Genomic DNA, 26,776 nt, shown 5'->3' on the forward strand with positions numbered 1-26,776 from the left:
ATGCCTGGCGTGCCAGGGCAGCGGCGGCGGCGGCAGCTGGATGGTCAGCAAGGAGCAGGAGAGGTCCCCAGAGCCCTTGAGTCAGGGCAGCAGCGTGGAGGCGAGGCCTGGCATCAATGGGGCTTTTGTGCGGCCAGGGGCAGAGGAGCATATGGCCTAAGCTGGGAGCATCCCACCGGACACCTCTGTCCCTTCTTTTCCTGGGGCAGCTGCGCCTGTCCACGGCCTTGCTTTCCCTCCCAGCGAGGAGACTCTGCCTTGATTCAGGCCTGCCCTGCTCTGGCCTCACCTCCTTTCAGATAAATCAGAACCAGAAACTTCCCTGGTCCTGGGCCTGGGCCCGGCCCACCACCCCCCGCCCCACCTCTCCTCCTGAGAGTGGCATTCACCGACGGGAATGTGTTGGTGGCTCCCTGAAGTCACAGGTTGGATCTTTGGGACCAAGGGGAACAGATTAGGTAAACAGAAGCTGGGAGGGTCTGGCGTCCCAGTGGAGAAGTAGCCGTTTCTCCCCTGAAGCTGGGACCCTAGGGAGAGGCCTAAATGAGCTGGACAGGGAGCCGGCACCCCGCTCCCTGAAGTCCTGCCTGTGGCTCGGGTCCTGGGAGAATGAGGGATCTTGCCCCACCACGGGGTGCCCACCTTGCTTTGCACTGTGGCCTTTAGCAAGCCCACTGCTGTGGCCCGTGGTCACTCCACCCCTTGGTGCCTGCCAGACAAGCCGTGAGGACCAGCAGGCTGTCACCAAGTGGCTGGACTGCACCCACTGTGGGCAAAGAACTCTCTACACAATGGGCAGCCAGGAGCGCGTCCTAGCTCAAGTTGGGGATGGTCTTCCCAGGTGGGCGCGGCTGTGTGCTGGGTCCGGTCACTCCCATACTGGCCCTGGGCGAGCTGGCTGTGTGTGCTGGGGCCAGGGAGGCAGCCTGGTGTCTCCACCACCACCTCTTATCTGGGGATCAGGACCGACGTGGAAGAGGGGAGTGCTAGTCCTCTGAGGTTGTGATTTAAGTCACAGAGGCTGCCAGGCCCTGCTCAGCCTTCTCTCCTGCTGCTGGTCCATGTTGGTTTCTGCCTGGGGATGGACACAGGGTCTGCAAGCTCGAGTGGCGTTGCAGACAGCCCCATCCTCAGGCCTTTCATCTATGACTCAACTTCCCCAGCAGAAGGATGCTCCCTAACGTACATCATTTTCACACGGTCTCTTGCCAAGCCCTCGACTGTCACCTCCATGGGAACACTGTGAGGCTGGTACCCTGGCAGTCCCTGTTTGCAGGCTGTACTTTAACCAGCATCACTCAGATCTTATGTCCCCCTCTCCCTTTTATAGGAATCAGAGCCCCGAGAGGATGCAACTTGCCCACAGGTAGTAGAAGCCTGGGTTCTCTGACAGTGAACCCCATGCGTCTGCCCCTTCTGCCCCTGACCTAAACCAAAGTGCTAATAAATGAGCCCACTGATACATAATCCATCCCACTTTGGATCCCTCTGGCTTTTTTTCTCTGAGGAGCTCCAAACACTTCCCAGATGTGATCTCATGTGTCCTCCCAAGGCCCAGAAGAGTGGAGAGGACACCAGATGCCAAGGGTGGGAGGGCTGCACAGAGCCAGCCACAGGGCCAAGACCCAGCCTGCGCGCCGTCCAGACCCGGTTTGGCTCTCTGCGTCTAGCAGGGGGACACTGGGGCGTGTCTCCCGCTGGGCCTGCCCTCGGCCTCCGGTCTCAGTCTCCCAATTGTGCAGGATGAGGGGGGATGCTGGGAGAATCCCGATGCGGCCCCACGGGGGCGGGGGTGTCAAAGCCCAGGGTTCTGTCTTAAAGGGAAGTAATCATATTGTGAGGCTTTTTATAGTGCTTTCCTTCTAAGAAGCCTCCGCTCTGTCTTGTTTGTTCTCGCATTCCTAGGAAGTTGGCAGAGAGCAGATGAGGGTCACAGGGAGGAGGCGGAATGAGGATCTGCAGGGCAGGCCCTTTCCCTGGTCATCTCTGGTCTCCCCTGCTCCCAGGCCCCCGCCCAGGAGGCAGCCACTGTTCCTGTGGCCATTGTCTGGAGAGGCAAGAGGCTTCGAGGCTCCGCAGTCATGGGCAAGTCACCGATGGCCTGGGTTTTGGCATTGGTTCTGATTGATCTAAAACACTGGGCCTAGAATGGTCATTCCCGGCCCATCTCCCGCCCAGGGCAGCCATGCAGTGGTATCAATATTTCAGCATCTTTCCTCAGCAAAGCAGAGGCTGAAGGCCCTTGGCAGGTGAACATTCAGGGGGAATAAAAAAGTGAGTCCTGGGAAAACGGGAGATCCTATGCATTGTGTGCTGAGTCGTGTCTGACTGTCTGTGACCATGTGGACTGTAGCCTGCTGGGCTCTGTCCATGAAATTCTCCAGGCAATAATACTGGAGTGGGTTGCCATTTCCTTCTCCAGGGGATCTTCCCAACCCTGGGATCAAACCTGTGTCTCTTGTGTCTCCTGCATTGGGAAGGGGTTCTTTATCAGCTGTACTACCTGCTGCTGCTGCTGCTAAGTCGCTTCAGTCGTGTCCAACTCTGTGCAACCCCATAGACAGCCTCCTACCAGGCTCCTCTGTCCCTGGGATTCTCCAGGCAAGAACACTGGAGTGGGTTGCCATTTCCTTCTGCAATGCATAAAAGTGAAAAGTGAAAGTGAAGTCGCTTGCTCAGTCGTGTCCAACTCTCAGCGACTTCATGGACTACAGCCTACCAGGCCCCTCCGTCCATGGGATTTTCCAGGCAAGAGGACTGGAGTGGGGTGCCATTGCTGTACCACCTGGGAAGCCCCAAATGGGAGATCACTGAGGCTCTGAGAGGGGAGTCATTCTCCAGGCATTCCCTTTCCTCCAGGCCCGAGCTGGGACTCAAGGCACATGGCCAGTGGGTAGAATGGGAAGAGCCCGTGGTGGAAATCAGGAGCCTGGGTTCTGGGCTCCACTCTGCACTGGATTCCCCAAGGCTGTGCTTAGATGTGCCACCTGCCAGGCCCTTTGCTGAGGGCTGGGGACACACCAGGGAAGGAGACAGACAAGGCCCCTGCCCAGGAGCCACATCCTGGTGGGGAGACTTAGACCGTAATGTGCGTGCTAAGTCACTTCAGTCATGTTCCGACTGTGTGACCCTAAGGACTGCAGCCCGCCAGGCTCCTCTGTCCATGGTATTCTCCAGGCAAGAATATCGGAGTGGGTTGCCGCTTAGATAGTAAACACGTCAACACAGGAATAAACCAGAGAGGGTTAGATGGTGGAAAGTGCTGAGAGGGAAATAAAATGGTAATGTGATGGAGAGGGCCTTCGGGCTGCCCTGAGGCTGGGCAGAAAGGCGGGAGGAGGGATGCGTGAGCTGGGATCGGAATGATGGGGTGGGCGGGGGTGGGGGGTGGGGGGGGTGGTGGCGCGTCCAGGAGACAGGACACGCCTGGCTGTCTGAGGGACAGAGAGAAAGCCCACGTGCCTGGGGCATGGTGAGCAAGGGCAGCGTGGAGGTGAGGGCAGGGCGGCCGGCAGAGGAAGGAGAGTGTTTTCCACGTGTGATGAGCTCTGCACAGAGACTGGAAATGGGGTGTGGGGGCGGGGGGAGGCTGGTTGACTGGCAGAGACATCCTCTCTCCAAGCCTGTTTCCCTGCTTTAGTGAAGCACACACCCCGTCCCCCGTGCGGTGGCATTTGTGGTCGGAGCCAGTGGCCGGAAGAGTTAGGAGATGAGCACGGAAGGAGGAATGCCTCTAGCCTCAGGCTCATTATGGGGGTCTCTCGGCTGTGGGAGTGGAGCCCAGGGACCACCCCTGAGTGGGTGCCTGCTGGACAAACACCCTGGCCTGCCGCACCCCCTGAGGGCAGGACTGGACAGAAGAGCTGAGACTGGGGAGTGGGTTCCCCCAGGAGTGGGTGGAGCCAGGCGTGGTCCATCCTCCCCTGCCTGCAGGAAGAGACTGGGCAGGAAGTGCTCCAGGCAGGCAGCCCCGGGTGGTGGCTCAAGGCTCTGAGGGCTGATGCAGTGTCGGCCCCTCGGCCTGTCCAGGGGCACCATCATCGGGCCGGGGCATCCTTGGCAGCACCCAGCCTGTCGGTCACCGCCATCTGCTGCATCTATGGTCCCCCACCCCTCTCCCCCATCACCAGCCTTGGCCTGGAGCTTCCCACCCAGCTCCAGGATGAAGCTGGCTCACAAGACCCCAGGAGCCTCTCCAGCGTGTCCCTCCCCTCTGCTCCCATCTGGCTGGTTCTGGTCTTCGCTCCATGTTCCAGGCTCCATCCCCTCCACCGCCCGCCTGCACATGGACCTGCTGCCCTCTCCATGTGGCCACGTTACTCTGCCTTATCCTTCAGATCTCAGCTCTTGCTCCCAATTCTTAAGGCAGCTGCCCCTCAGATCTTTGCTGGGGCTCCGATGAGGACCCCTCTTCTGAGCACAAGTCGTAGAATTTTTCACAATCGTATGTGAAGATTAGCTTCCAGCCTGTCTTTCCTTTCTGGCCTGTCGGATCCTTGAGGGCTGGCTCCACCTGGGCCTTTACTTACTGCCGTGGCCCCTTGGCACGTAGTGGGCTCTCTGATTGTGTGTTGGAGGGTGGAGGATGGCTGTGTGCGGGAAATTAATATTTAGGTTCCTGTGTTCACACCCTGGGGCCCCACCCCTGGGGCTGATCCTGGCTTCCTCTCCTCTTAGGTCCCAGCGCTGCCCTGAGCCAGGGAGTCTGGAATCAAACTGGCCACATCTGGAGGTTGGGGGGGACCTCGAAACAGCCAGGTCTGGGGCCACGCTGTGTCCTCTGCTCCCAGCCCTGGGGTTTGGGGCCTGGGCCTGCCTGGGGTCCCTTGAGGGGGACGGGCTCATTCAGATGCCTGCCACCGACTGGACGGAGGACAGTCACAGTCGAGTCTGTCCAGGGTGGTTTCCGGGCCACAGCAGGTTTGTAGGCTAGGTGGCGTTGCCGAGGAACCGTGGATTGAGGGAGGGGCGGGGGGCCTGGAACAAATGGCCTTGGGGCTTTTGCCCTTGGGCTTTAGGGTGGAGGCTGCAGTGGGTGGTCTCGGGCCTCCCACCTGTCTCCTCTGCAGACTGGGCAGGTCTTCAGTCTCGGGGGACCTGGCATCCCTGGCGCTTGCTGTCAAGTGGTAGAAAGAATGGTGGTGGGAGACTGGGGGTGGGAAGCCGCAGCCCTCGTCCCCCTCACTGCTGGGGTCTCCCCAGCCCCGGTCGGGGCTGTGCTCACTGTGGGGGTGGGCTCTCAGGCTGCAAGGACATTCTGGTCAGGCTGCCGCATCTGATGCTGGCGGGGAGGGGCGCCCAGGAGGCCCCAGAGCCCACAATTCTAGGTCACCTCCTGCACCATCGGAGGCAGGAGCCATATTTATAGCAGCCAGCGGCCACCGAGGGTGGGGCAGTCAGCAGGCGCCGTGACGCAGGCCACCTCCTCCGGTCCCCTAGCTCTCACCGACTCCCCCACCACCACCCCCGACTCCAGAGGCTTCCTGGGCGAGCAGCGAAGGGCTGGGCCTGCTGAGGAAACAGGCCTGGTCACCCTCCTCCCCGAGCCCCGGCGGGACACAGTGCCACTCTCCGCCTAGCAGGAGCCTCGGCCCCAGTCGGTCTGGCCCAGGTCTGTCTCCTGGGCCCCAGGTGGGCATCCCATTATAGCACTCAGTGCCCGGCCCTGCCAGCCTGTCTCCGTGGTGCCATCAGCTCTGGTTGAAAGGTCTGGGCCCTGGAGTCACCGGCAGCTTTGCCAACCTCCCTGGGGCTGCCAGGTGCGTCCCTGCTGGTGGCGGGCAGTTAATGGGGCCACGGGTGCCTGCCCCAGGTTGACGGGGCGGAGACCCCGCCAAATGCCTGTCACCTCCCTGCCGCGACCTTGCAAAATGGCCATGGAGTGCCACTGGGGGCAGGAACGGTGGGCAGCGGTGCTGTGTGCAGTCACCAGGGCTGTTCCTCCTTCCACACCCAGGCTCCACCTCCTTCCACCCCAGGGAGCAGGCCTGGAAGCCGAAGCCCCAGGAGTGACAGTGTGATGAGCCTGGGGCCCCAGGCCCTGAGGGTGAGTCCTCTGGGGAGAAAAGTGACACCCTACTCTGGAGCCCAGGTTGGGCCCTGCTCTCTCCCAGGCCTCACATGCCCAGATACAGAGCTGGCCCTTGGGTCCCGCCCAGGCCTGAGGAGGCAGAAGGCTGACCTCTATTTGGGGCCTGATGGAGTCACTCCCATTGTGGAGGCCAGTGCCCCCCGCTACCATTTCCAGTCTATGTTGCCCTGAGCCACTGGGCCCATCCCCTAGCCCGGGGGGAGAAGAAGGGGGAGGCCAGGATTACCTTTTGGGGGGCCTCCAGTGTAACAGACAAGGTGAGGCAGGAGGGCCCGGAGCCTACAGGATGGTGGGCTGCAACTTCACTGATCAGCTGTGGGCTGACCAACCAGGACTGAGGCTTAAGGCCGACTATATGGGCCCCAGGTTTCGCCAGGGAGGACCCTGAGAAGTGAGCGGGTGTCCGGAGAGAAGGAAGCACCAGGCAGGGGGCACTCCACTGATGAGCAGGAGAGGGACATGGGTGCAGGGAACGGGCTTGCCCAACAGCAGGGCTGGAGGGTCTGGTTGGTGCAGAGCTCGATAGCTAATGATTGGGCGTTGTCATCTTATTTGAGAGGAATTTAGGGGCTTCCTTGGTGGCTCAGTGGTAAAGAATCTGCCTGCAATGCAGGAGATGTGGCCTTGCTCCCTGGGTGGGAAAGATCCAGGAGAAGGAAATGGCAACCCACTCCAGTATTCTTGCCTGGAAAGTCCCATCTACAGAGGAGCCTGGCAGGTTATAGTCCACTGGGTCCAAAGAGTCAGACACAACTTAGCAACTAAACAGTAACAACAAGGGGGAATTTAGGAGTCTTAATGCACTTGTGAGGAGGGGGTTGATTTAGTTAAAACTGTAAACAGATGTGTGTGTGTGTAGCCAATGCTACCCAGCATCCCCCGTATGCAGGACCCAGCTCTCAGCACTTCACAACTTGGAACCCGCTTTGTCATCTCCCACGGGGGAGCCACTGTCATTGCCAGCCCCGCTTTACCGAGGAGGAGAAAGCAGTGGTTGATTCGTCCTGATGTTGAAGGTCATGGCTCGGTGCACACCTGAGTGGACAGAGACACTGGAACACAAGGCAGGTCTACGCTATTCTCCACCCAGTGGCCTTCGGAGCCCCCAGCCCTCCCTGGAGACCTGGGGTCACGTGCTTGGGCCTGGCTTTGCTGTGCCCAAGGAGGTGTGACGGGGCCGGGGGGAGTCTCCAAGCACCTGGGTGGGCCACCGTTTCTTTCGGCTCCTTGTGGTGCAGGCCAGGCAGACACGAGTGATGGTTGAATTAGCCTAGACCCCTGGGTGGAGGCCCCAGGCTCTCTCCTGAACCCAAACAGCAAGTAGAACTCTAAAAGCCAAGGCCAGAGTGGACCTACCTGAGAGGTCAGGCTGTTTCGAGGGGGTTCTCAAATGTTTTTAAGCCCTGAGACCATTTAGCTCAAACACAATGTCACAAGGAGCCCCAGTGGGTAAAAAAGCTAGGAGCCACTCTGACCAGCATAGCCTGCAAGCCCCAGCCTGCCGTGACCCCCTCCCCTCATCTGGGGGTGCCTGAGAAACCCACTTCAGAGAGCGCTGCCATCCACTCGCTGGGCACAGGCGAGGAGGGCAGAGGGGCTGGGCCTGGGCCGAGGCCCCGGGGCCCATGAAAGCAGCACCTGCCACCTCCAGCGATGCTCCTGTGGTACAGGGGGACTCTGCAGACCTCGTCCCCTGGGAGAGAGCTTGTGTTACGCAGTCACTCGATCCCTGCCCACTTCTGCGATGCCCAGGGAATGGTTGACGTGAAACTTGATAGCCGAGCACAGGGCTGTGCCCTAGATGGCCGTGCTGCCCGGGGAGGTGGCCCCCCTCTGCGGATCCTCCATAGCCCATGCAGCCCCCACCCCCGGAGTCGGGAGCCCCCCAGTACAGGCTGCAGAGGCAGGCGCAATAGGACCGTGGTGGCACAGGGTATGCGGGGTGTGAGGGCGGGGTTCCTGGCAGGAAGGTGTCAGGCGAGGTGTGCCCACTTAGCAGACTCATTAACGACCTTGCTAGGGGGCTCCTCATGAAGAGGAGGGTGCGAAATCCTCTCGGAGGTGTCGCCAGCACCTAAAACAGGGAGTCTCTTCTCAGAAGCTCTGGGAAGCCCGGCCAGAGTGCTGCAGATGAACTGCCTGGTGGGGTTCCCAGCGACTGGTGCTCGCCAGAGAGCAGAGGCCCTGGGGGAGGGGAGGGGCCGGGGGGTCCACAGGGGGCACTGCTAGCAGGACGCTGGAGTGGGCACATTGGCATGAGCGGTGGGCCTCTGCCCCTCGGGGCATCCAGAGTCTGGGCTGGGAAGGGGCCTACAGGGGACGCACTGAACCTCTGAGACAGACAGATGACAGGGCATCTGCAGGAGCACGGAGTGGCCTTGGGCCAGAGCTCCCCCGTCCGAGCTGAGCCGTGGGATGGTGATTCTCATCTCCGTGGCTCATCCGGGGTTAAGGAGGCAGGGCCGGTGAGGCCTCAGCCAGGGCAGGTGGGACTCCTGCCATCCCTGCCCAAGAAGGTGGGTCAGGGCATCCTGTAGGCTGGCACGGGTGAGGGCAGGCATGGGTCAGCCTGGTGCCCAGGGGTGGGGAGCAGGGCCTTTCTGTGCCGGAAGCCTGACTTGCTCGCAGAGATCAGTGGCCCTGCCACAGCTTGGGCGGTGAGGGACTTGGGCCATGAGGATGAGGTCTAAGCACTCTCAGGAGAAGATGATGGATAAATAATGATGGTGGCAACGAACACTTGCCAGGCGCTGAGTGCTTTCGATGCGTTATTTCATGTACTCCTCACGACTCCCGGTGAAGCGGGGAGTCCTTCGTTGTCCTCTCCTGCAGATGAAAAAACAGGGGCTCAGAGAAATGGAGGTCACAGACGCCTAGCAGTAACAGAACCAAGATGCAAACTCAGGGCTGTCCCACCTCAGGGCTGGAGGGAAGCCAGCGGTGGGCTCCTTGGAGGAGCCCTTACCCTCCAGGTGTTCGCATTTGAGACTGCGGGTCCCAGGGGAAGGGGGACGTGGCACTACCACAGGGGCAGCGCAGGAAAGACTCTGCCTAAATAGAAGCAAACCTGGGATGGGCGCCTGCCTGCATGCACAGACAGGCGGGAGGAACTGGCCAGGGGCTGGCAGACCAGAGCCCAGCCTCTCTGGGCCGCCCCAGGGAACCTCAGCCCTGGGGCCCAGAATGAGTGTGGGACAAAGGCCATTCCTAGTTTCAAGAACAGAAACCGTCTCCAGGGAAGAATGGAGAAACAAAACCTGGACTGGCCAGAGGGGACTCTCTTCTGCTCTCCAAAACAAGTCCATTCTGGCTCGGGACAAAGCTGGAAGAGAGGACCAGGGAAGACTGCAGGGTGGAAGGAGGGCCCGGCCTGACTGCCATGCCCCGGGTAAGGAGGGGTGGAGGGGTGAGGGGGAGCACATCCTGCTACCTCTCGGGGCAGCGGCCCCCCCAACTCATCCCCCAGCAGCCAGCTTCCCTCCCAGAACAACTAGCAGGAAACGAAAGGCCTCAGTTGATTCCCAGGGAGTTGGCTGGTGTCAGTGACAGGGCCTGTGGCAGATGGCAAATTCTGCTTGTTGTAGACGAGTGGAAAATAATTAGCGTGAGAATGAGAAGCTGGAACCTCTGTACTAAACAGAGCCCTGATGAGGACTCATCGGGAGGGGCCAAGGGCACAGACTGGAAGCTCACGGCCCGGCTCTCACTAGCTGAGTGACCTTGGGCAAGGGACCTAACTTCTCTGGGCCCGTTTCTTCATCTGTAAAATGGGGTTGACAATAACACATAGCTCATAGGGTTGCTGCTGCTGCTGCTGCTGCTAAGTCACTTCAGTCATGTCCGACTCTGTGCATCCCCATGGACAGCAGCCCACCAAGCTCCCCTGTCCCTGGGATTCTCCAGGCAAGAACCCTGGAGTGGGTTGCCATTTCCTTCTCCAATGCATGAAAGTGAAAAGTGAAAGGGAAGTCGCTCAGTCCTGTCCGACTCTTCGCGACCCCATGGACTGCAGCCTACCAGGCTCCTCCGTCCATGGGATTTTCCAGGCAAGAGTACTGGAGTGGGGTGCCATCGCTTTCTCCGCACAGGGTTGCTAGAAAGATGAAATTAAAGTAGGCGATACCTATGAACTGCTCACTACTGTACCTGGCATGTAGGAAACGCTATGTAAGAATTTTTTTTTTTTAATAACTGGTGGTAGAATAATGGCTGGCGCCATCTCCAGGCCCAGCCCAGCAACTGTAGGTGTGGCCCCCAGTAAGTGGGGCTGCTTCTTTTCATCCTCTTCCCTGAACTCTGTGCCCAAGCCCCAGAGTGCTGGTTTGTGAGGCACCACGGATGCTCGTGGGCTTCCCTGGTGGCTCAGATGGTAAAGAATCTGCCTGCAATGCAGAAGACCCAGGTTCGATCCCTAGGCCAGGAAGATCCCCTAGAGAAGGAAATGGCAACCCACTCCCGTATTCTTGCCTGGAAAATTCCACGAACAGAGGAGCCTGGTAGGCTACAGTCCATGGGGTTGCAAAGTCGGACACGACTGAGTGAGTAACACATGGATGCTCGTGGGTGTGGAGAGGACACCGCAGGGAGGTCGGGCTTCAAAGCCTGACTTGGCCCCTCGCTCAGTAGGCCCCTCGGAACCTCAGTTTCCCCATCTGTGACATGAAAACAGTCCTGCCTACCCACAGGCTCCTAGTGAGGGGAGTAGGAGGCACCTCCCCGGGTCCTTCAAGGCTGCCCTGGTTGTGGGGGGTGGCGGTGCAGGAAAGGTGCTCATGAGCCTGAGACCCTGGTTGGGGGGCGGTGCGGCGTGGGGTGGGAGTAGAGACAGCAGCGTCCCCGCCACTGCCCCGCCGCAGGCCTCACCAGGCACCAGTTTCGTCCAAGGGCCTGGGCGTGTGAGGACCCATTTCTTGCCGAAATCCGTCCCCAGCCCTGGGCAGGCTCGCCTCTGCCTTCTGCTCCGGCACAGCTGACGTGTGAAAAGCAACAGCTTTCGGGCCCCGGACTCCGGTTGCGCACACCCGGGCCCAGTCGGGCGGCCCGCTCAGGCGTGTTCACTCTCTGTTGCCTCCCTCGCTGCCCTCCCCCGCCCCTCGCCTCTTGGAGCCAGCTTCTGCGGGACCCTCACACCTGGGAGGCAGAGGGACTCCAAGGGCAAGCAGGAATCAGACCGAGGGGCAGAGACATTGTTTCCTTTGAAGTAACTCCAGGAGGCTGCTTTGAAATCCCAGCCCTGCAGCCTGATGAGGCTGGAGTAAGGGGACACACAAAGTTTCTAGCTCTGGGCCCACCCACCTGCAGGCAGCCCGTGGAGCAGCCTCTCCTCGGCCTCAGTTCTCGTCTGGGAATGGGGTGGATGCTCACAGTCTCTCCCTAGTGGTGGGACCAGGAGTCTGGAGCCAGAGGAAGACCCAGAGAGTGGGTTGTGGTCCCCAAGGCCCTGGCGCCTCCCTCCACCAGGTGGGGGAACATGAGTAGCCCGCTCCCAGGGTTCAGAAACGCATTTAATTGGATCCTGCTCCTCTGAAGTGGCGGTTAAGACACGGGCTGTGGAACTAGGCTATGTGACCCGGGGCAAATCACTTCATCTGTAAAATACGGTAATAGCAGTGCCTCCAATGAGGACTGAGTGAGTTATGTGCACAGAGGGCTTAGAGGAGGCCCAAGACTCGATAGGCAACTGACAAATGCTGGAGGGCGCAGAAGGGCTGAGTCCCCAACTCGCGCTGGGCGGAGCTCTCCTCCATCACCCGGAACCGCCCCGCAACCTCGGGAGATGATTGGTTACTGCGTGCCGCGCCCCTCCCTCTGCGGGTGCTCCCTGTTTAAGTCTCACAAGCCAGAGGGAGGTTAACGAGCTCCCCAACAAGCCACACAGCTGAGCAGTAGTGGCCGTGCCAGGATTCCACCACCCCTGGAGCCCGTGCCCTGGACAGAGATAAAGAGGGCAGGAGGCGTCTGCCAGCACACATAGGCCAGAGGGCGGCCCCTGGTGAGCCTGCCCCAGCTGGGACTGAGCCTCTGGGGGCCAGCACTCGCCCTGCAGGCTGCCCGGGGGCCCAACCTCCCTTAGGTCAGTCCTCCAAGTCAGATGACCACCCTTCAAGACTAGTCAAGCTCCAGCAGCCAACACAGACAGACCCAGAGGGCCTAGGAGGCAGCAGGTCCCTTTCACCGTTCTGGGAGCATCTTCTCTAAGCCCTGTCGCGTGGGGGCATCCCATTCATTATGGGAATGGGAGTCCTGGGCCCTCCCCTCAGAGCCCCGAGGAATACAACACCTCACAGAGTGCTGAAAGAGAACTTGCATGCATGTGCGTGCTCAGTCGTGTCCAACTCTTTGTGACCCCATGGACTGTAGCCCACCAGGCTCCTCTGTCCGTGAAATTTTCCAGGCAAGAATACTGGAGCCGGTTGCCATGCCCTTCTCCAGGGGATCTTCCTGACCCAGGGATCAAACCCACGTCTTCTGCATCACCTGCATTGGCAGGTGGATTCTTTACCACTATGCCACCTGGGAAGCCCTAAAGAGTGCATACAGACTCCCCAATTTCCCTTTTCACTTTGGCCACCAGGTAGCATGGAGGCTAATACTAGTTTTACATGCAGCTCCTATGATGGGCTTTATGTCTTGTACATGTACGATGATTTCCCCAGTCTTCTATTTTAATTTACTTAGTTTTTGTTCTCAAGTTTGTTTTTAAATTTATATTCCACCTTTTCATTGTTTGGGGATTCCTATATAGGCACATGCAGCCTTGGATGCAAATAAATGTTAACAAATACAAAATCATCAGCCTCCTCTTAGTCCAGGCTCCTCATTCTTCAGGAGAGGTAACTGAGGTCTGGAGGGGCGGTGACTTTCTGTCCTGGGGATGTTGCCCTTGGTCTGGGACTGGCAGCTCCGTAATGTGGCTGGACCTGGCCCGGTCACCAGCCTCAACCAGCAGGCTGTTCAGGACCCAGGGAAGGTGGGCTCGGGGCTAAGTTCTCCTCCTCTCCTTTGCCAGCTGAGCTGCAGAGCCGCGGGGACCCCACCCGCCGGGCAGTGGAGAGCTAGCCACCGATGTGTCTGCTTGAAACTGCTCAAGTGACTGATGCCTTCTTGCGGGTTGATCTCCAGCAAGGGAGCTCATGTGGATTTTGCCGCTTCTGAGAGGGTTCTGTATCCAGAATGTGAGAGAGGATCTCAGCCCAGGCTCCCTGGGGCAACACTCTACTAATGGAAGCGGCTCTCAGGAGTTGGAGAATGCGTGTGCTGTGTGGCAGGGAAGGGCCGGGCTGGCTCGGAGACTCTGGCTGCATGTCCAGCTCCTGCTGGGAGGGACATAATGGGAAAGCTGGGAGCCTCTGGTGCCTTCCTGAACTTGCTTCCTCACCCATAAATGGGGGCCCCAGGACTGTTTCCAGGATCTCTTCTAAGCCTGACATTCCTGCAGTGGGTGTGGGCTTTGGATGGCAGGAGGAAGGACCCAAGTCTCTTGCCTGCCCAGCCTCCTGCTCCTCAGAAGGTGTGGGGCAGGGTCTCTGAGCCTCAGCCTCCTCATTTTCAATGAAAATATTAGCAGAAGAGCCACATTCGCTGAGCATCTGTGACAGGTGCTGGCTTAAGTGTATGTGACTCATTTAACCGGTAGTTGCTGTTCTTAGCCCCATTTTAGAAATAAGGAATCATGGCACAGAGAGGTTAAGTAACTTGTCCACCATCGCACAGCCATGACGTGCAGAGCCAGGACCCAGACCCATGTGCAGTGAGAGCGAGGCTGTCACCCTGCATCGCTGCTGTGAGGATGGCAGGCTATTCGTCTGGGACTCAAAACGTGGAAGGTGCTCAGTTGATACCAGATGTATCCTAGTGGCCTGGACCTGGCTGTCATCCCTTCCTTCAGGCTCAACTTCCAGCCCATCCTTGGGCCCAGATGCCCAAGGCCACCTCTGCCAGGCAGGAAATCTCATGGGCTGACCTAGAGGCTGCTGGACGGGCCTCCCACAGCACATCATCCTGTCCCCTGTGGTTGAGCCTGACTCTGGTGCCCTGGCCCCACTGCAGGCTAGCGAGGTGATGTCTCACCTCCCACCAGCTCGAGCTGGAATTCTCCTTGCCTTCATCCTTCCCCTGGGAGCTCTCAGCACCCCATCAGCTGGGACCCACTGCTGAGGGGCACTTCTCCCTGAAGCCTGCTCCCAGGGCCCAGCCCAAGGGGACCTTTGGATCAGGGGATGTGCTCTAAATAGCAGCCCCCCAAAGCCCATGGCAGGGCAGGGGACCCTGTTAGGTCTCATGTCAGCTCAGTCCAGCCCTTTCTGATCAGCTGGAGCCAATCAGGGGCATCCAGCAACACCTGCCCAGACCCTGGCACCTGTCACAGGTCACCCTGCCAGGAAGCCCCCGTAAGCCCTGTTGATACGATCCCCCACCCACCCGTGAGTGGAGCCTGGGCTCTGCCAGGACCCGTGCAGACCTCTGAGACCTTGTCCCAGCCCGCTCTCACCGCAGCCCTCTGGGGGACCGGGGTTGTCCCCCTTTTGCAGCTGGAGAAACTGAAGCCCTAGAATAGTTAAGACAGCCAGAGGAGAGGGTGGTTCTCTGAGAGCGATCGGGGTGGGGGTGCTGGGGAGGGACCTTTCCTCCAAAGTGAAGGATTTGAGCCAAGAGGGGCAGGAGTCATGTCTCCTACCCTTATGGCAGCTGCTTCAGGAGGATGGAGCAGTGGTTTGGAGGGGCCGGGGCTGCCCAGGGGGAGAGGAGCTGTGTTCATACTCCAGGGGCAAGAGAAGCGGGGGTGTGATGTGAAGGAGAGCAGTGCTGCCTGGCCCACCCCCACCCCCACCCCCCGGGACTCTCCATTGAGCAGGACTGGGATGGGCAACAAGGAATCAGCAAGTGTAAGCCAGTGTACCCAGGGTATTGAGATGAGGGGTTCCCATAAGGGAGCGCAGCCTGTTCTGCATGAGAAGGGGTGGGGGGTGCTGTCAGGGAGGGTTTCAAAGAGGGCTGCTTTCCGTTGGCTTACAAAGATGAGTAGGATTTTGCCTGCCAGAGGAACTAGGATAAACAAAGCACAGATTCCAATGAGGTGTTTTTAAGGGAGCAGCAAGTTTGGGGGTTGGGAAAGGAGGGTGAGGGAGTGTGAGGGGGCACTGGAGTGCCTCCCCAGCCAGAAGGCGGCCCTGTGCCTGTCTGTGCCTCGGATCCCTAGGGGTTGGGGAGTGACTTCCTGCTCCAGGACTCAGAGAGGGCAAGGCCCCTGCCCAAGGCTGCACAGCCTGCCTGCCAGCTGCTGCGGCCCTTAGGTGCTGCCTGATAGGCTTGGACTTTATCCTGCAGACCCCTGGAGCCATGGACGGTATTTAAAGTAGGGATCAGCCTGTGCATTTTAGAAAAACAGTTTTGCATTTTTAGAAAGAGGAACTCTGAGGATGGTTCATACTTAAATCAAAGGCCTGAATCCCCATCAAGGAAACTGGGCTTTGTGAGTGGAGGAAGAAGGGGCCTCGGAGCGCCACTCAGGTCATTCCACCCACGTGTGGGGAGCGTCCTGGGCATTCACACCTGCCTGGGTGGTAGGGGAGGGGGGGTTGTCCAGCCAGGGGCATGGGAGGCACCCAGCAATGCTTCTGTTCTGCCGCCACTGAAGGGGGCACCTCCCCTCCCCTGAAAGTGCCGCTGGTCTGGATGCCCCCTGCCCCATTGAGGCCCCTGTGCCCTGGGGGAGGAGAGCCAGAGGAGATGCTTTGCGGCCTCCTCAGACCAGGAAGTAGCCTCTGCCCTCCCCCATCCTGAGACATTTCCTCCAGATGAAATCACATCCCCAGCAGGGGAACAGGCCCCCATTGTGAAGGGCTGGGGTCTCGAGAGAAAGGGCGTCTTTCAGGCCCTTAAAAATAGCAGTCCTGAGATTTATGAATCCGCATGGAGTAGTGGGGCCCATCCTTACCACCACCCCCCCAGCAGCAGCACAGGCCCTGTCATCAACACACCCCCACCATGACCTGGTGGTGACCAGCTGGAGAATCCGCTAGCCTGGGCAGGGGAGGCACAGCTCGTCCACCCGGTTCACACGCTCTCTGGCTAAGACCGCCGCTGGCTTCATTCAGCGCTGCCAAGGCCTCTTGTATGGTCCGCAGGTCCTTAGCAGGTGGGGACCATCAACATTTTACAGATGGGGAAACTGAGGCACAACTAGTAAGTCATACCGTGAGTGGGTGATGGAGCCGGGGTTGGGAGCCAGGCAGTGCTGGACCTGGGATTCTGCAGTGGCGAGCTGGCCCGGGAGGTTGCGGGGTGTGGCCCCCAGACCTGTTACCGGGCACCCCAGCGCGGTCAGCCCGCAGCCGCCCTGCCATGTGACCTAGGTGGGACTGGCACTGACCATGGCCGTCAGCTGGACGCCCCCCTCCTCGTCAAGCTCGGGGGCAGAGGCTGCCACTGGTCGTATCACTACAGGGGTCTTGACAGATCTTCAGCCCCCTCTGCAGGGGTGCCAGGCTCCCCGCCCCGCCCCCTTCTACCTGAGAGCCAGGAAGGTGGGGCCGCGTGTGAGGTTATTAGGTGATAACGTGTGAGTTGAAGGAGTTTTAGCCATTCTAGACTCTAAGAGGTGAAGGGCTGGGAGAGGAGGCGGTTGGGAAGGGTTCACTGGGTGTACCCCTGAAAGCGAGATGTCCTGGGCTCCTGGCAGGGCAGCTGGTGCCCGCCAGCCTCTCTGGGACAGCCCTCCCCTTCCTCTGCTGGGGTCTGGCCTGCTGAGAGCAGCTGCTGCACCTGCTGGGACCTCGCAGTGGTTCCACGTGTGTGAGGGACCCACCAAGCCCAGCCCCACGCGGCTCCTCACCCTCCAGGGGCCACCTGGCGTCGGGGAGGGGCTGGCGGCTGCCATCCCAGCTGTTGGCAGCTCGGTCCTCCCCAGCCCGCTGCTGCCGACAGCGTCCTTGCCCCTCCCACCCGGCCCGTCCGGCCCTTCCAACCGAAGCCGGTGGCGGTCAGCCCCTCGTCACCGACAGGCGACTGGAAGCCCCGGCCTCCTGCGGTCCCAGACCCCCGCCCCCGGACGCCCCGCCACGCAGCTCCGGGTTCTCCATCCTTCTCCCGCTTCCCAGAATCCGCGCTCCGACTCCTCCTTGGAGAGAGTGGGATGATGTCACTTCCTGAGGGTGGGGGGAGGAGTAGGCACGACCCCGGCAGGCTAGCACGCCCGCCCGCCCGCCCGCCGGGCCGCCACCTCGCTGGGAGCAGCCTGGCAGCGGCCGGATGAAGCGGCTGCACCCGGGAGAGGGCGACGGAGACTGGCCGGGCCGGATGTGCTGGGCCGGCCACCTGGCCCCACACCCCCCGGCCCACCCTGAGAGCCGTGCCCACCGGCCAGGGAGACTTGGCCACTTGCCGAGTGATGCTGGTCTCCACGGACGCTCTTCTTCCCTGGAGCCTTCACCGGGGAGAGGAGGACTTGCCGCCCACCAGGGACCAGGTGCCATGTAAGCCTCTGCCAGCCTGGGGGCAGCAGCCCACCAGCGCCCAGCCTCCAGTTGCTGGGGTTTCTCTGTTGAGTTGAGTGCGGGGCTACCCTGAGCCCCTCCCTGGTGTCTACCCACTGGCCCCCTGTGGGGATCCAGTGGCCCGAGCCACTGCCCTGGTTCCTGGGGCTCTTGGGGGGGGGCGGACTCCTGGTCCCTTCTCCCCAAGCTTCCCTGCGGCTAATTTGAATTCAGCTACTTCAGAGAGTTGGGATCCGGGCAGTAGAGACTGCATGGCTCAGGGGGAGCGTGGAGGGTGGAAGGCGGCTGCCAGGAGGATGAGATACCCCCAGGGCTTGCCCACTGCCCTTCTAGCAGAGATGCTGGGCACCCCAGCCACATTCCTGACACCTCTCCCCCACCCTGCCCCGTCTCAACCAGGTCCTTCCCTACCAAGGGGCGTCGCTGTGGTTGGGGATTCTGTCTGATGGGTACAAAATCAGGTCATAGAGTGTCCTCCCAGCATTCCAGCAAAGCACAAAACGGAAGACCTCATCCAACAGATATTTACTGAGCACCTACTATGTGCTGGGTGCTCCCATCCTCCGTGTGTGCCAGCCCCACGCGTGTGCTCACCCCCCACCTTCCCCAGCGCCTTCAGCCTTCCACCTCCCTGGCTCAGCTCATGCCGGGAGACAGGCTCAGGCTTGGGCTGGGAAATCCCAACCCCATGCCAAGGACTGCAGGCACTGGATATGTGGGTGGGGGGTCCCCTGATCCCATGGAGGAGGGTAGGAATAAGCCCAGGTCTTTAGTGGAGCTAAGCAGTTCCTGTTAGGGCAACCCCAGGCTGAACCAATCTCAAGGGGTCTGTGCCACACTTGGGGACAGGCAAGTCCTCGGGGGTTAGACTGAAGCCAGTGTCTGGCTACTGCAGTTTTTGATACTGGCGCCAGGGGGATGGATATGGTGGGAGGTGGGTCCTGCCCAGGGATGGGACTGAAGCTCTGGGGATGTTGGACTGGGAGGATGTCCCTGTTGCTGGGCCTGCCTGGCAAGAACCATGGTGGCCCTGGATGCGGCCGCAGCCCGGGCAGCCTGGGGGTCCTCTGCTCTGTTTCAGGAGGTGAGCGTCAGGCCCGCTGAGCCTCCGCAGAGCTGCCAGCCATGCCCGGGATCGTGGTGTTCCGGCGGCGCTGGTCTGTGGGCAGCGATGACCTCGTCCTGCCAGCCATCTTCCTCTTCCTGCTGCATACCACCTGGTGAGTCTTGGGGCCATGCACAGGCCGGCAGGGTGGTGGGGGGTGGTGCGTCCTAGGCCTGGGGGAGGCCTTCTGACCCACTGTCCTGACCCTGTCCCAGGAGTCAGTGCTGAAACATCCACCCCCTTTAGGGCAATACCTGCACGGAGCCCAGAGACCCTGCCTGGCCACTCTAGGAGCTGACCTAGCTTTGGGCTCCCTGCTCCCACTGCCTTGTCCCTGGGTGCCTGTATCCTCAGACGGCCCCGCTGCCTGGTGGACGGTGGTCCCCTGCCCAGATCAGTGAAGCCCTCCACCCTGGAGTCCAGGCTGGGTGGGGCCACCTAGCCCTCTCCTGTGCGCATTCCCCCAGGTTTGTGATCCTGTCCGTGGTGCTCTTCGGCCTGGTCTACAACCCGGACGAGGCCTGCTCCCTGAACCTGGTGGACCACGGCCGCGGCTACCTGGGCATTTTGCTGAGCTGCATGATCGCCGAGATGGCCATCATCTGGCTGAGCATGCGTGGCGGCATCCTCTACACAGAGCCCCGCGAATCCATGCAGTACGTGCTCTACGTGCGCCTGGGTAAGGGCCACCCACCGTGGGCGGGGGGCTACTCCGGCTCTCCCCCCCAACCCCCCTCCTGTGTCCAACATTCATTCAGCCAGCAGCGAACAGGCAGACTCCCTGCCCCCACTTGTGGACCAGGGGTGGGCAGACTGCAGCCTGAGGGCCAAATCCTGCCCACTGTCTGTTTTTTTTAAAATAAAGTTTTATTGGAACCCAGCCACACTCACTCATTTAGTACTTACCGCCTCTGGCTGCTTCTGCACAACCATGGCAGAGCTGAATCGTTGTGATGGAGAGTATGACCCACAAAGTCTAAAATATTTATTCTCTGGCCCTTTACGGAAAAAGCTTGCCAACCCCTGTTCTGTCTAGGCTGGGTGTGTCTCTTCAGCTGCTTTGTGATCCTTCCCCAAACAGCCCCTCCTCCCCATCCTGGGGAGGCCCCTCAGGAGCCTGGACCAGCTCCCTGAGGACCCACCTGTCTCCTCCTCCTGGACTCGGGTTCAGCTGCCTACCCTGGTCACTCTTGCTGGACACTCTTGTGCTCCTGTGGCCTCAGCTTAGCCTTCTTCCTGTGTTAACTCAGGGAGGAGCCCTTTGTTGGTCTCATTTTGCAGATGAAGAATCTGGGAACCAGGGAGGTTAATTAGCTCCCTTAAGGTCACACAGCTAACAAATATGCAAGTGTCAGAGATTTGAACTCAGGTTGTCAGACTCCAAAGCCTGGACTCTTGGCTGCCACATGGGGCTGCCTGTGAAGCTGGGGCTTCCAGTGCTGTCCCCGGGGTGGGTGGGGGGTGGCATCTGTTCTCCTCCCTGCTCCCCACACCCAACCCCATGTCAGCCCTGGGCTCAGCCCTGGACAGGGTGCCTTGGGCAGCTGGTTCGCCCCTTTCCTCTTTTTGCCTCAAGTGCTAGAGGCCGCCTCCCCGGGAACAGCCATTTCCATGAAATGAACACCCTGTCCCCCAGTTCCCACAGCCCTGAACCATGGACCTCATCACTCTCATTTTACAGTGGAGGAAATGGAGGCTCAGAGATTAGGTAACTTGCCTAAGATACAGTATTAGTCGCTTAGTTGTGTCCGACTCTTTGCAACCCCCTGGAATGTAGTCTGTCAGGCTCCTCTGTCCATGGGATTCTCCAGGCAAGAATACTGGAGTGGGTTGCCATTTCCTCCTTCAGGAGATCTTCCCAACCCAGGGATCAAACCTAGGTCTCCTGCATTGCAGGCGGATTCTTTACCATTGAGCCACCAGGGAAGCCCCACATCTGATTCCAAAGGTCACAGATACACTTCTAATTCCTGAAAGAGCAGGGAAATGCCTCTTCATCATCTGCCTTTGCAGTCACCTTCTCAAAGAGGTGTCAGGGCCTGAGGGCACGCAAACCAGAGCAGGGGATAGGACGGCCACACTCCCTGGGCCTCTGCATCTCAAGGCCTGAGGGGGGTGGTGGGTGGTTTGCTGCTGAGGAGCCGGGCCCAGGTTCCAGGGCCTCCCCGTCCTTCAGCCGGGACCCTGCTCTGCTTGCAGCCATCCTGGTGATCGAGTTCATCTATGCCATCGTGGGCATCGTCTGGCTCACCCAGTACTACACCTCCTGCAACGACCTCACTGCCAAGAACGTCACGCTCGGTATGTCGGTCGGGCCTGGGGTGGCGGGGCCAGGCCAGGTTAGAGAGGGCAGTCCCAGGGTGGAGGGGACACAGCATCCTTAACCCTGGGTTGGGGGCTTCCCCGATGGCTCAGTGGTAAAAGAATCCACCTGCCACTGCAGAAGACAAGGGTTCAATCCCTGGGTCAGGAGGATCTCTTGGAGAAGGAAATGGCAACCCACTCCATTATTTTTGCCTGGGAAATCCCATGGACAGAGGAGCCTGGCTATAGTCCATGGGGTCTCAAAGAGTCAGACGTGACTGAGTGACTGAGCACTCATACAACCCTAAGGTGGAGGGGACACGGCCAGCCTAACTCTAACCCTGAGATCGGGGGTCAGGGGCCAGGTTAAAGGGTAGTAAGCTAGATACCTTGAGGAGGAAACAGTTTCTGTGAGCTTGGCTGATGGATTGGCTGGGCGAGGCTGTAGCCTTCATCCTGAGGTCCACTGTCCCCGCCTTGGGGGGCCCTGGTCTGGGGGTACACAGCAGCAGGCACAGAGCTGACCAGGGCTCTGGAAACCCACATAGCCGTCTGCAATGTGCCAAGGATGGGCCTGGCGGGGGGGGGAGGGGGTGGTCACAGCTCAGCCAAGGGATGGCCATGTAGCTGGAGGCTGGAGCTGGGGCCTTTGGAGTCTGACTGTAGGGCCCCAGAAGCATTTTGAGGTAGGGAGGCCCCAGCGCCCCTTTCTTCAGAGTCAGAGAGGTGTCCCCAGTGCCATGCCCCTTGGTTTCCCACCGCTCCTCCACAGGGATGGTCGTCTGCAACTGGGTGGTCATCCTGAGCGTGTGCATCACGGTCCTCTGCGTCTTCGACCCCACGGGCCGCACCTTCGTCAAGCTGAGGGCCACCAAGAGGCGGCAGCGCAACCTGCGGACCTACAACCTGCGGTCAGTGGCCAGGCGGGGGTGGGACTCGCTGACCCCGGGCAGGCAGAGGCCGGCCCCGGGCCTCCCTCACTGCATCTCCACCTGCGTGAGCCCCAGGTGCTGGCCCAAGGCTTCCTGGTCTGTAAAGTGGGAACGCGATCATTCCTGCCTCGTGCAGCTGCTGGGATGTTTATCAGAGTGATGAACACTGGCGCTCACGGGAGCTTCGTGCTCGGATCATCCTCAGGACTAAAAACACGAGAGTAATAATAGGAAGCACTTGGACAAGTGAGCCCAGAAGTGCACGTATTAACGTATAGTAACTCCCTGAGGTCGATGTTGGTGTCATCCCCATAATACAGAGGAGGAAACGGGGGCACAGAGAGGTTATGTGACTTGCCTGAGGTAGCGCAGCTGGCCAACAGTGGAGCTGGGTCAAGCTCAGTCAGTCTGGCCTTAGAGCCCTGGCTCTTAACCACTAGGCGAGGCTGCCCTAGGATTAAGGGGGCTGCAGGAGGTTAACCAAGGCAGGCTTCTTGCCGGGGGGAATGTTTTGCAGTGTTTTGGAGAAGGAGGGAGGCAGAGAAAATGAGGCAGGGCGTCCAGGACGGTCACAGAGTTCCTGTTTATTGAAAGAAAAAGAGCAGAAGGGCTCTCAGGGTAGGCCCCAGTGGCTCCTGCTCATTGAGCTTCTGTCCGGGGTTAGGCCCTGCACTTCCACCAGCAGTCCTTTTCATCCTTTGGCCAACTCTGATGTGGCTGTGAGACCCATTCTACAGATGAGCGGTCCGAGTCCCAGGGAGGGCAGGCCACGTGCCCTGGGTCAGGTTGGTGGGAGAGTGGAGCTGCCACTCCACCCCCAGCCCAGGGCAGCAGGGGTGGGAGCCCTCACCCAGGGGAGCGGGCTGCCTGGGCCCCCACCCCACCTTCCCACGCCCCTCCGTCCAGCCCCCCTGGGCCCTCCACGTCAGCTGGGCCCTGCAACCAGAGCCACACCCACGCCTGGACTGGCCACCTCCCAGCCCCAAATGCCAGGTTTGGGAGCCAAGGCCCCAGAGCCCGTTGTTCCTCCCGGTGGCGCAGCTGGCCACCACCGCCTGTCCCATTTTGCTCATTCCGAGCACGTGCCCCCACCTGACCTGGTTTCTGGGCTCCTGGGGCCCTAGGAGGGGGGCAGGGAAATTCCCCTCCCCTACTCTGGATAATTGCCTTTGGGGCCCAGGGCAGCCAATGCCTTTAAGGTGGAGGTGGTTGGTGGTAGCTGTCATCTGAATTAGTAAGTCTTCTAGCAGTTCTGGGCCCTGTGCGGGTTGTAAAAGGCCTCAAGCTCCTAGACCCCCACCTGTTGCGGATTCTCCAGTTCTTGGATGGGCTGGAGAGGGCAGCCCAGTCCATGGCTGGGTTACTGTGACCACCTCTCCGGCTCTTCCCCCTGGCCCCCTCGCTCTGCTCTTAGACCAACAGAAAGTTTTTCTTAACAAGGACGTTTTTCAAGCCTGCTGACCCTTCATCTGCTTCCAGGTTTGGCTTTGTGCACAAGCCGTGCTGATCCACACCGGTGGGTTATTTTAGTTTCTGGGAGTTAGGGAGCTGCTCAAGTCCTGGGCCCTTTCTCCTTCCAGCGAAATCTGGTAGGGTTTGGGATGGGTTCTTCTCACCACTGCTCCTTGGGAGCCTGACCTTGGATCTCTGCTGGAGTGTCTGCCTTCCTTTCGCTTTAGTGAGCCCCAGGGCAGAGGTGTGCCGGGTCCATGAACTTTCGGTCCAGACAGAGTGTCCCTCCTGGTATCTTGGTCTCTGTAGCCCAACAGATGTATTAGGCCAAACATGTCATTGGCTCCATCTGTCCCCTGGTGGGCATAAAGTGTACTGCAGTAGAGTATACAGGACTTAATCTGCCAGAGGGAAGGGAGGAAATTGTCTTTGAATGTTTGACAGCCAGTTTGGTTAGAAAGAGTTAAAGAACGCGATGCTCTGGGTACTCAGCTTAGCCGACATGCTGTCCCTTCATCCAGCCCCCAGTAGAGGGGGGACGTTGGCTTAGGATATGAGGCTGCCCAAGTCCCTTAGAGCTGACAGGTTCCAGAAACAGCAAGTCCCTTGCCCTGTTTCCTAACCCCCTCCTGTCGCCCTGATGGCCCTGTGGCTTCCCCTGTCCTTGTGGCCCGTAGCGCCATGGCACCAGGATTGGGAGCAGGAAGCGGCTGTTAGCTGCAGAGAGGAGGCGGAGGCAGCGACCGCCTGGCCTGTCACTGCTGATGGATGCTAAGTGCCTTGCAGGCATCCAGGGTCATTCAGAGCCTGCCCCTCCTGACCACCCAGCACCAGGCTCTGAAAGGGCTGGCGGGCAGGGCGCATGTCACGAAAGCCAGCCAGCCCCTCTTGCTCAGTCTGGAAATGTACATTTTTAATGTTGGATCTGTGATCTTTATGCTCAAAACACACACCGACCTCTGGACACTCAGCGTTGGAAGGGTCTCTGTGGATAACTGGCCAATTAATCACTCTTGCTTTGAGTGCAGACTCCTGGGTGTCCTGCCTCCCCATCAGAGCAGCCATACCCACTGGGGCCGGGGGTGGAGGTCGGGGAATGGAGAGGAGCCAGCCATGCAGATGAAGGGCAGGGCCCTCTCCCCTGTAATATAATGGATCTAAGGCGCTGCAGCATGCTGAACCTCATTCAGCCCCTTAAGCTTCCCCAAGTACAGAGATGAGAGAAATTCTTTCTGAGAGGGGAACAGGTCTGGCCAGCAGGTCTGCTCCCAACGTGGAATAAATCGGCAGGGAGGCCCAGCACCCTGCCGCCATCTCCCAGGGCCCTTGGTTGGAGCCTTTGGCGTGGGCTTCCGGGTGGCCCCCAGTTCGGGCTCCCAGCTCCGAAGCCCCCGGGTGTGCTGGTGTCCCTGTGTCAGAAGCTGGAAGCACAGGCCCCGGCCTCGGCCAGCAGGAGCCCCTCAGGGAGAGCCCTGCAGGCTGACAGCTCGCTGGCCCCGTGGCTTTGACCCGGCCCAGGCCTGTTGTCCCCCCAGACCCTCCTGCCGGGGAGCCCTTTGCCGGGGCCCTGAGAACAGGCTGCCCTGTTTCTGTAATGTCTGGGCCCAGCTCTTCTGGTCCAGCCCTCTGACCTCACACATACCAACTCTCCCCCACTGCAGGCACCGCTTAGAAGAAGGTCAGGCCACCAGCTGGTCACGCCGGCTCAAAGTGTTCCTCTGCTGCACTCGGACGAAGGACTCCCAGTCAGTAAGTACTGGGAAGTTGCCGCCCTGGGGCTCGGGTCCTTGGCTCTGCCGGGTGGGGCGCAGGACAGGAGGTGACAGCCTGCTCCTCAGAGGACCTGTTGTCATTCACCGCCCGACTCCCTCCTGCATGTGAAACAGCCCTTCCCTTCCTTTGTCAGGGGACAGAAAAATGGGAAGACCTTTTATTAACCCCCTTGGAACTTAGAGATGAGTCTAGGAGAAGAGGTACTCAAGTATCAGGGCGACCTGAAGACAAAGAAAAGCCAGCAGCATCTCACCAGCTGCGAGGGCTTCCCTGGTGGCTCAGCAGTAAAGAATCTGCCTGCCAATGCAGGGGACATGGGTTCGATCCCTGGGTTGGGAAGATCCCCTGAGGAGGGTATGGCAACCCACTCCAGTATTCTTGCCTGGAGAATCCCATGGACAGGGGAGCCTGGTGGGGTACAGTCCATGGGGTCGCCAAACAGACTAAACCACAACCAGCTGCAAGTCCTTCTGTAAGATCAGCTGCCATGCGGTCAGTGCGGCCCTGGCCGTGCACTGTCAGCCCTCTGCACCCACTAGGGCGCTGCAGAAGGAAGGTGGGTCAGCAGTGGGTGGCCCCCGGGTGGGGGAGGGGAGGCAGGGCCCTGGGGAGCCCTCCGTGGAGCCCCGCCCCCTCCAATGCTGGCAGGGTCCTTAGGGATCATCTAGCCCCACCCCTCATTTTGCAGATCAGGCAACTGAGGCCCAGAGAGGTGGAGTGACTTGCTCAGCGTCCCACAGCTAGGTAGTGGCAGAGCCAGTGAGGTCAGGAGACCACTCCTGCCTGAGCCAGACAGCCAGTGCCCTCCATGGAAGCCACCGGAAAAGCCTCCAGTGGCTCCTACCCACCCGCAGCCCCTGCTGAGCCATAGAGTGAGTAATCAAGTGTAAGAAAGCCCCTCCCACCCCCGGAGGTTCCCTGGTGGGTGGGAAGCACCCCCACGGGGCTCTCTGGGGGGTCTCATCGAGGGCACATCCACCCCTCCTGGCAGGCAGATTGGGGGCTGGTGTTGGACCCTGGGGAAAAGGCAGGGGGTTCCCCAGAAGCTGGGTCCCACCAGATACTGATGGTGATCAGGTCAGGTCAGGTCAGGTCCCGCCCAGAGTTTTGATCGGCTCACGCTATGTTGCTCAAACATTTGCACTGGATGCCAGGATTTAAAAATCGGGGGCGTTTGTGTCGAGTTCAGTATTTCTAGATTCGGCCCTTGCATTAGGCTCTTGAGTTTGCAGCCCTTGATTTTTCTTCTCTCACAAGTGCCAGACACTCAGGGGCGAAACCCAGCAGGAGAAAGCCGGTTGCCATGAATCTGTTCCCACCACAGCCTCTCTTGACAGGTTAGGGAAGAGGTTCCAGGGTCCCACTTGTCGGGAGGCAGAGAGGACTCTGCACAGGGCTAGCAGGGTTGCCTCTGTCTGCACGACCTCCTCCCAACCCCCGGCCCCAAGCACGGGTGTCCTGAGGACAGAGCTTGCAGGGCAGCTGGGGGCCAGGCGCCCTGCATCACACACCCCTTCTCCAGGCACATGGTGGGGGTCCCTGCGCCTCCAGATGTGGGCAGGAAGGGGAGGGGGCCTGAGACCCTGGGCTCCAAAGGGCCCTTGGCGGGGCCATTCAGGGTCAC

The 26,776-nt window shown here is 59.9% G+C and overlaps 1 protein-coding gene across 3 annotated transcripts in view; it reads left to right on the forward strand.

The window, feature by feature from the left end:
• Nucleotides 1–26,776, forward strand: part of DAGLA (diacylglycerol lipase alpha) — a 66,648-nt gene that overhangs the window by 19,049 nt on the left and 20,823 nt on the right. The window contains exons 1-6 of one of the 3 annotated variants that reach the window (XM_044943596.2): nt 12,570–16,229; nt 18,668–18,806; nt 19,159–19,370; nt 20,891–20,992; nt 21,768–21,906; nt 25,041–25,128. In XM_044943596.2, coding sequence (XP_044799531.1) covers nt 18,712–18,806; nt 19,159–19,370; nt 20,891–20,992; nt 21,768–21,906; nt 25,041–25,128 — 636 coding nt within the window. In that variant the 5' untranslated portion in view covers nt 12,570–16,229; nt 18,668–18,711. Of the gene's footprint in view, nt 1–12,569; nt 16,230–16,252; nt 17,566–18,667; nt 18,807–19,158; nt 19,371–20,890; nt 20,993–21,767; nt 21,907–25,040; nt 25,129–26,776 lie in introns of those variants that run through there. The other 2 variants (XM_006040875.4, XM_006040874.4) reach the window with 2 other exon arrangements.

This window comes from Bubalus bubalis, chromosome 5, assembly GCF_019923935.1.
Source record: "Bubalus bubalis isolate 160015118507 breed Murrah chromosome 5, NDDB_SH_1, whole genome shotgun sequence".
NCBI lineage: Eukaryota > Metazoa > Chordata > Mammalia > Artiodactyla > Bovidae > Bubalus > Bubalus bubalis.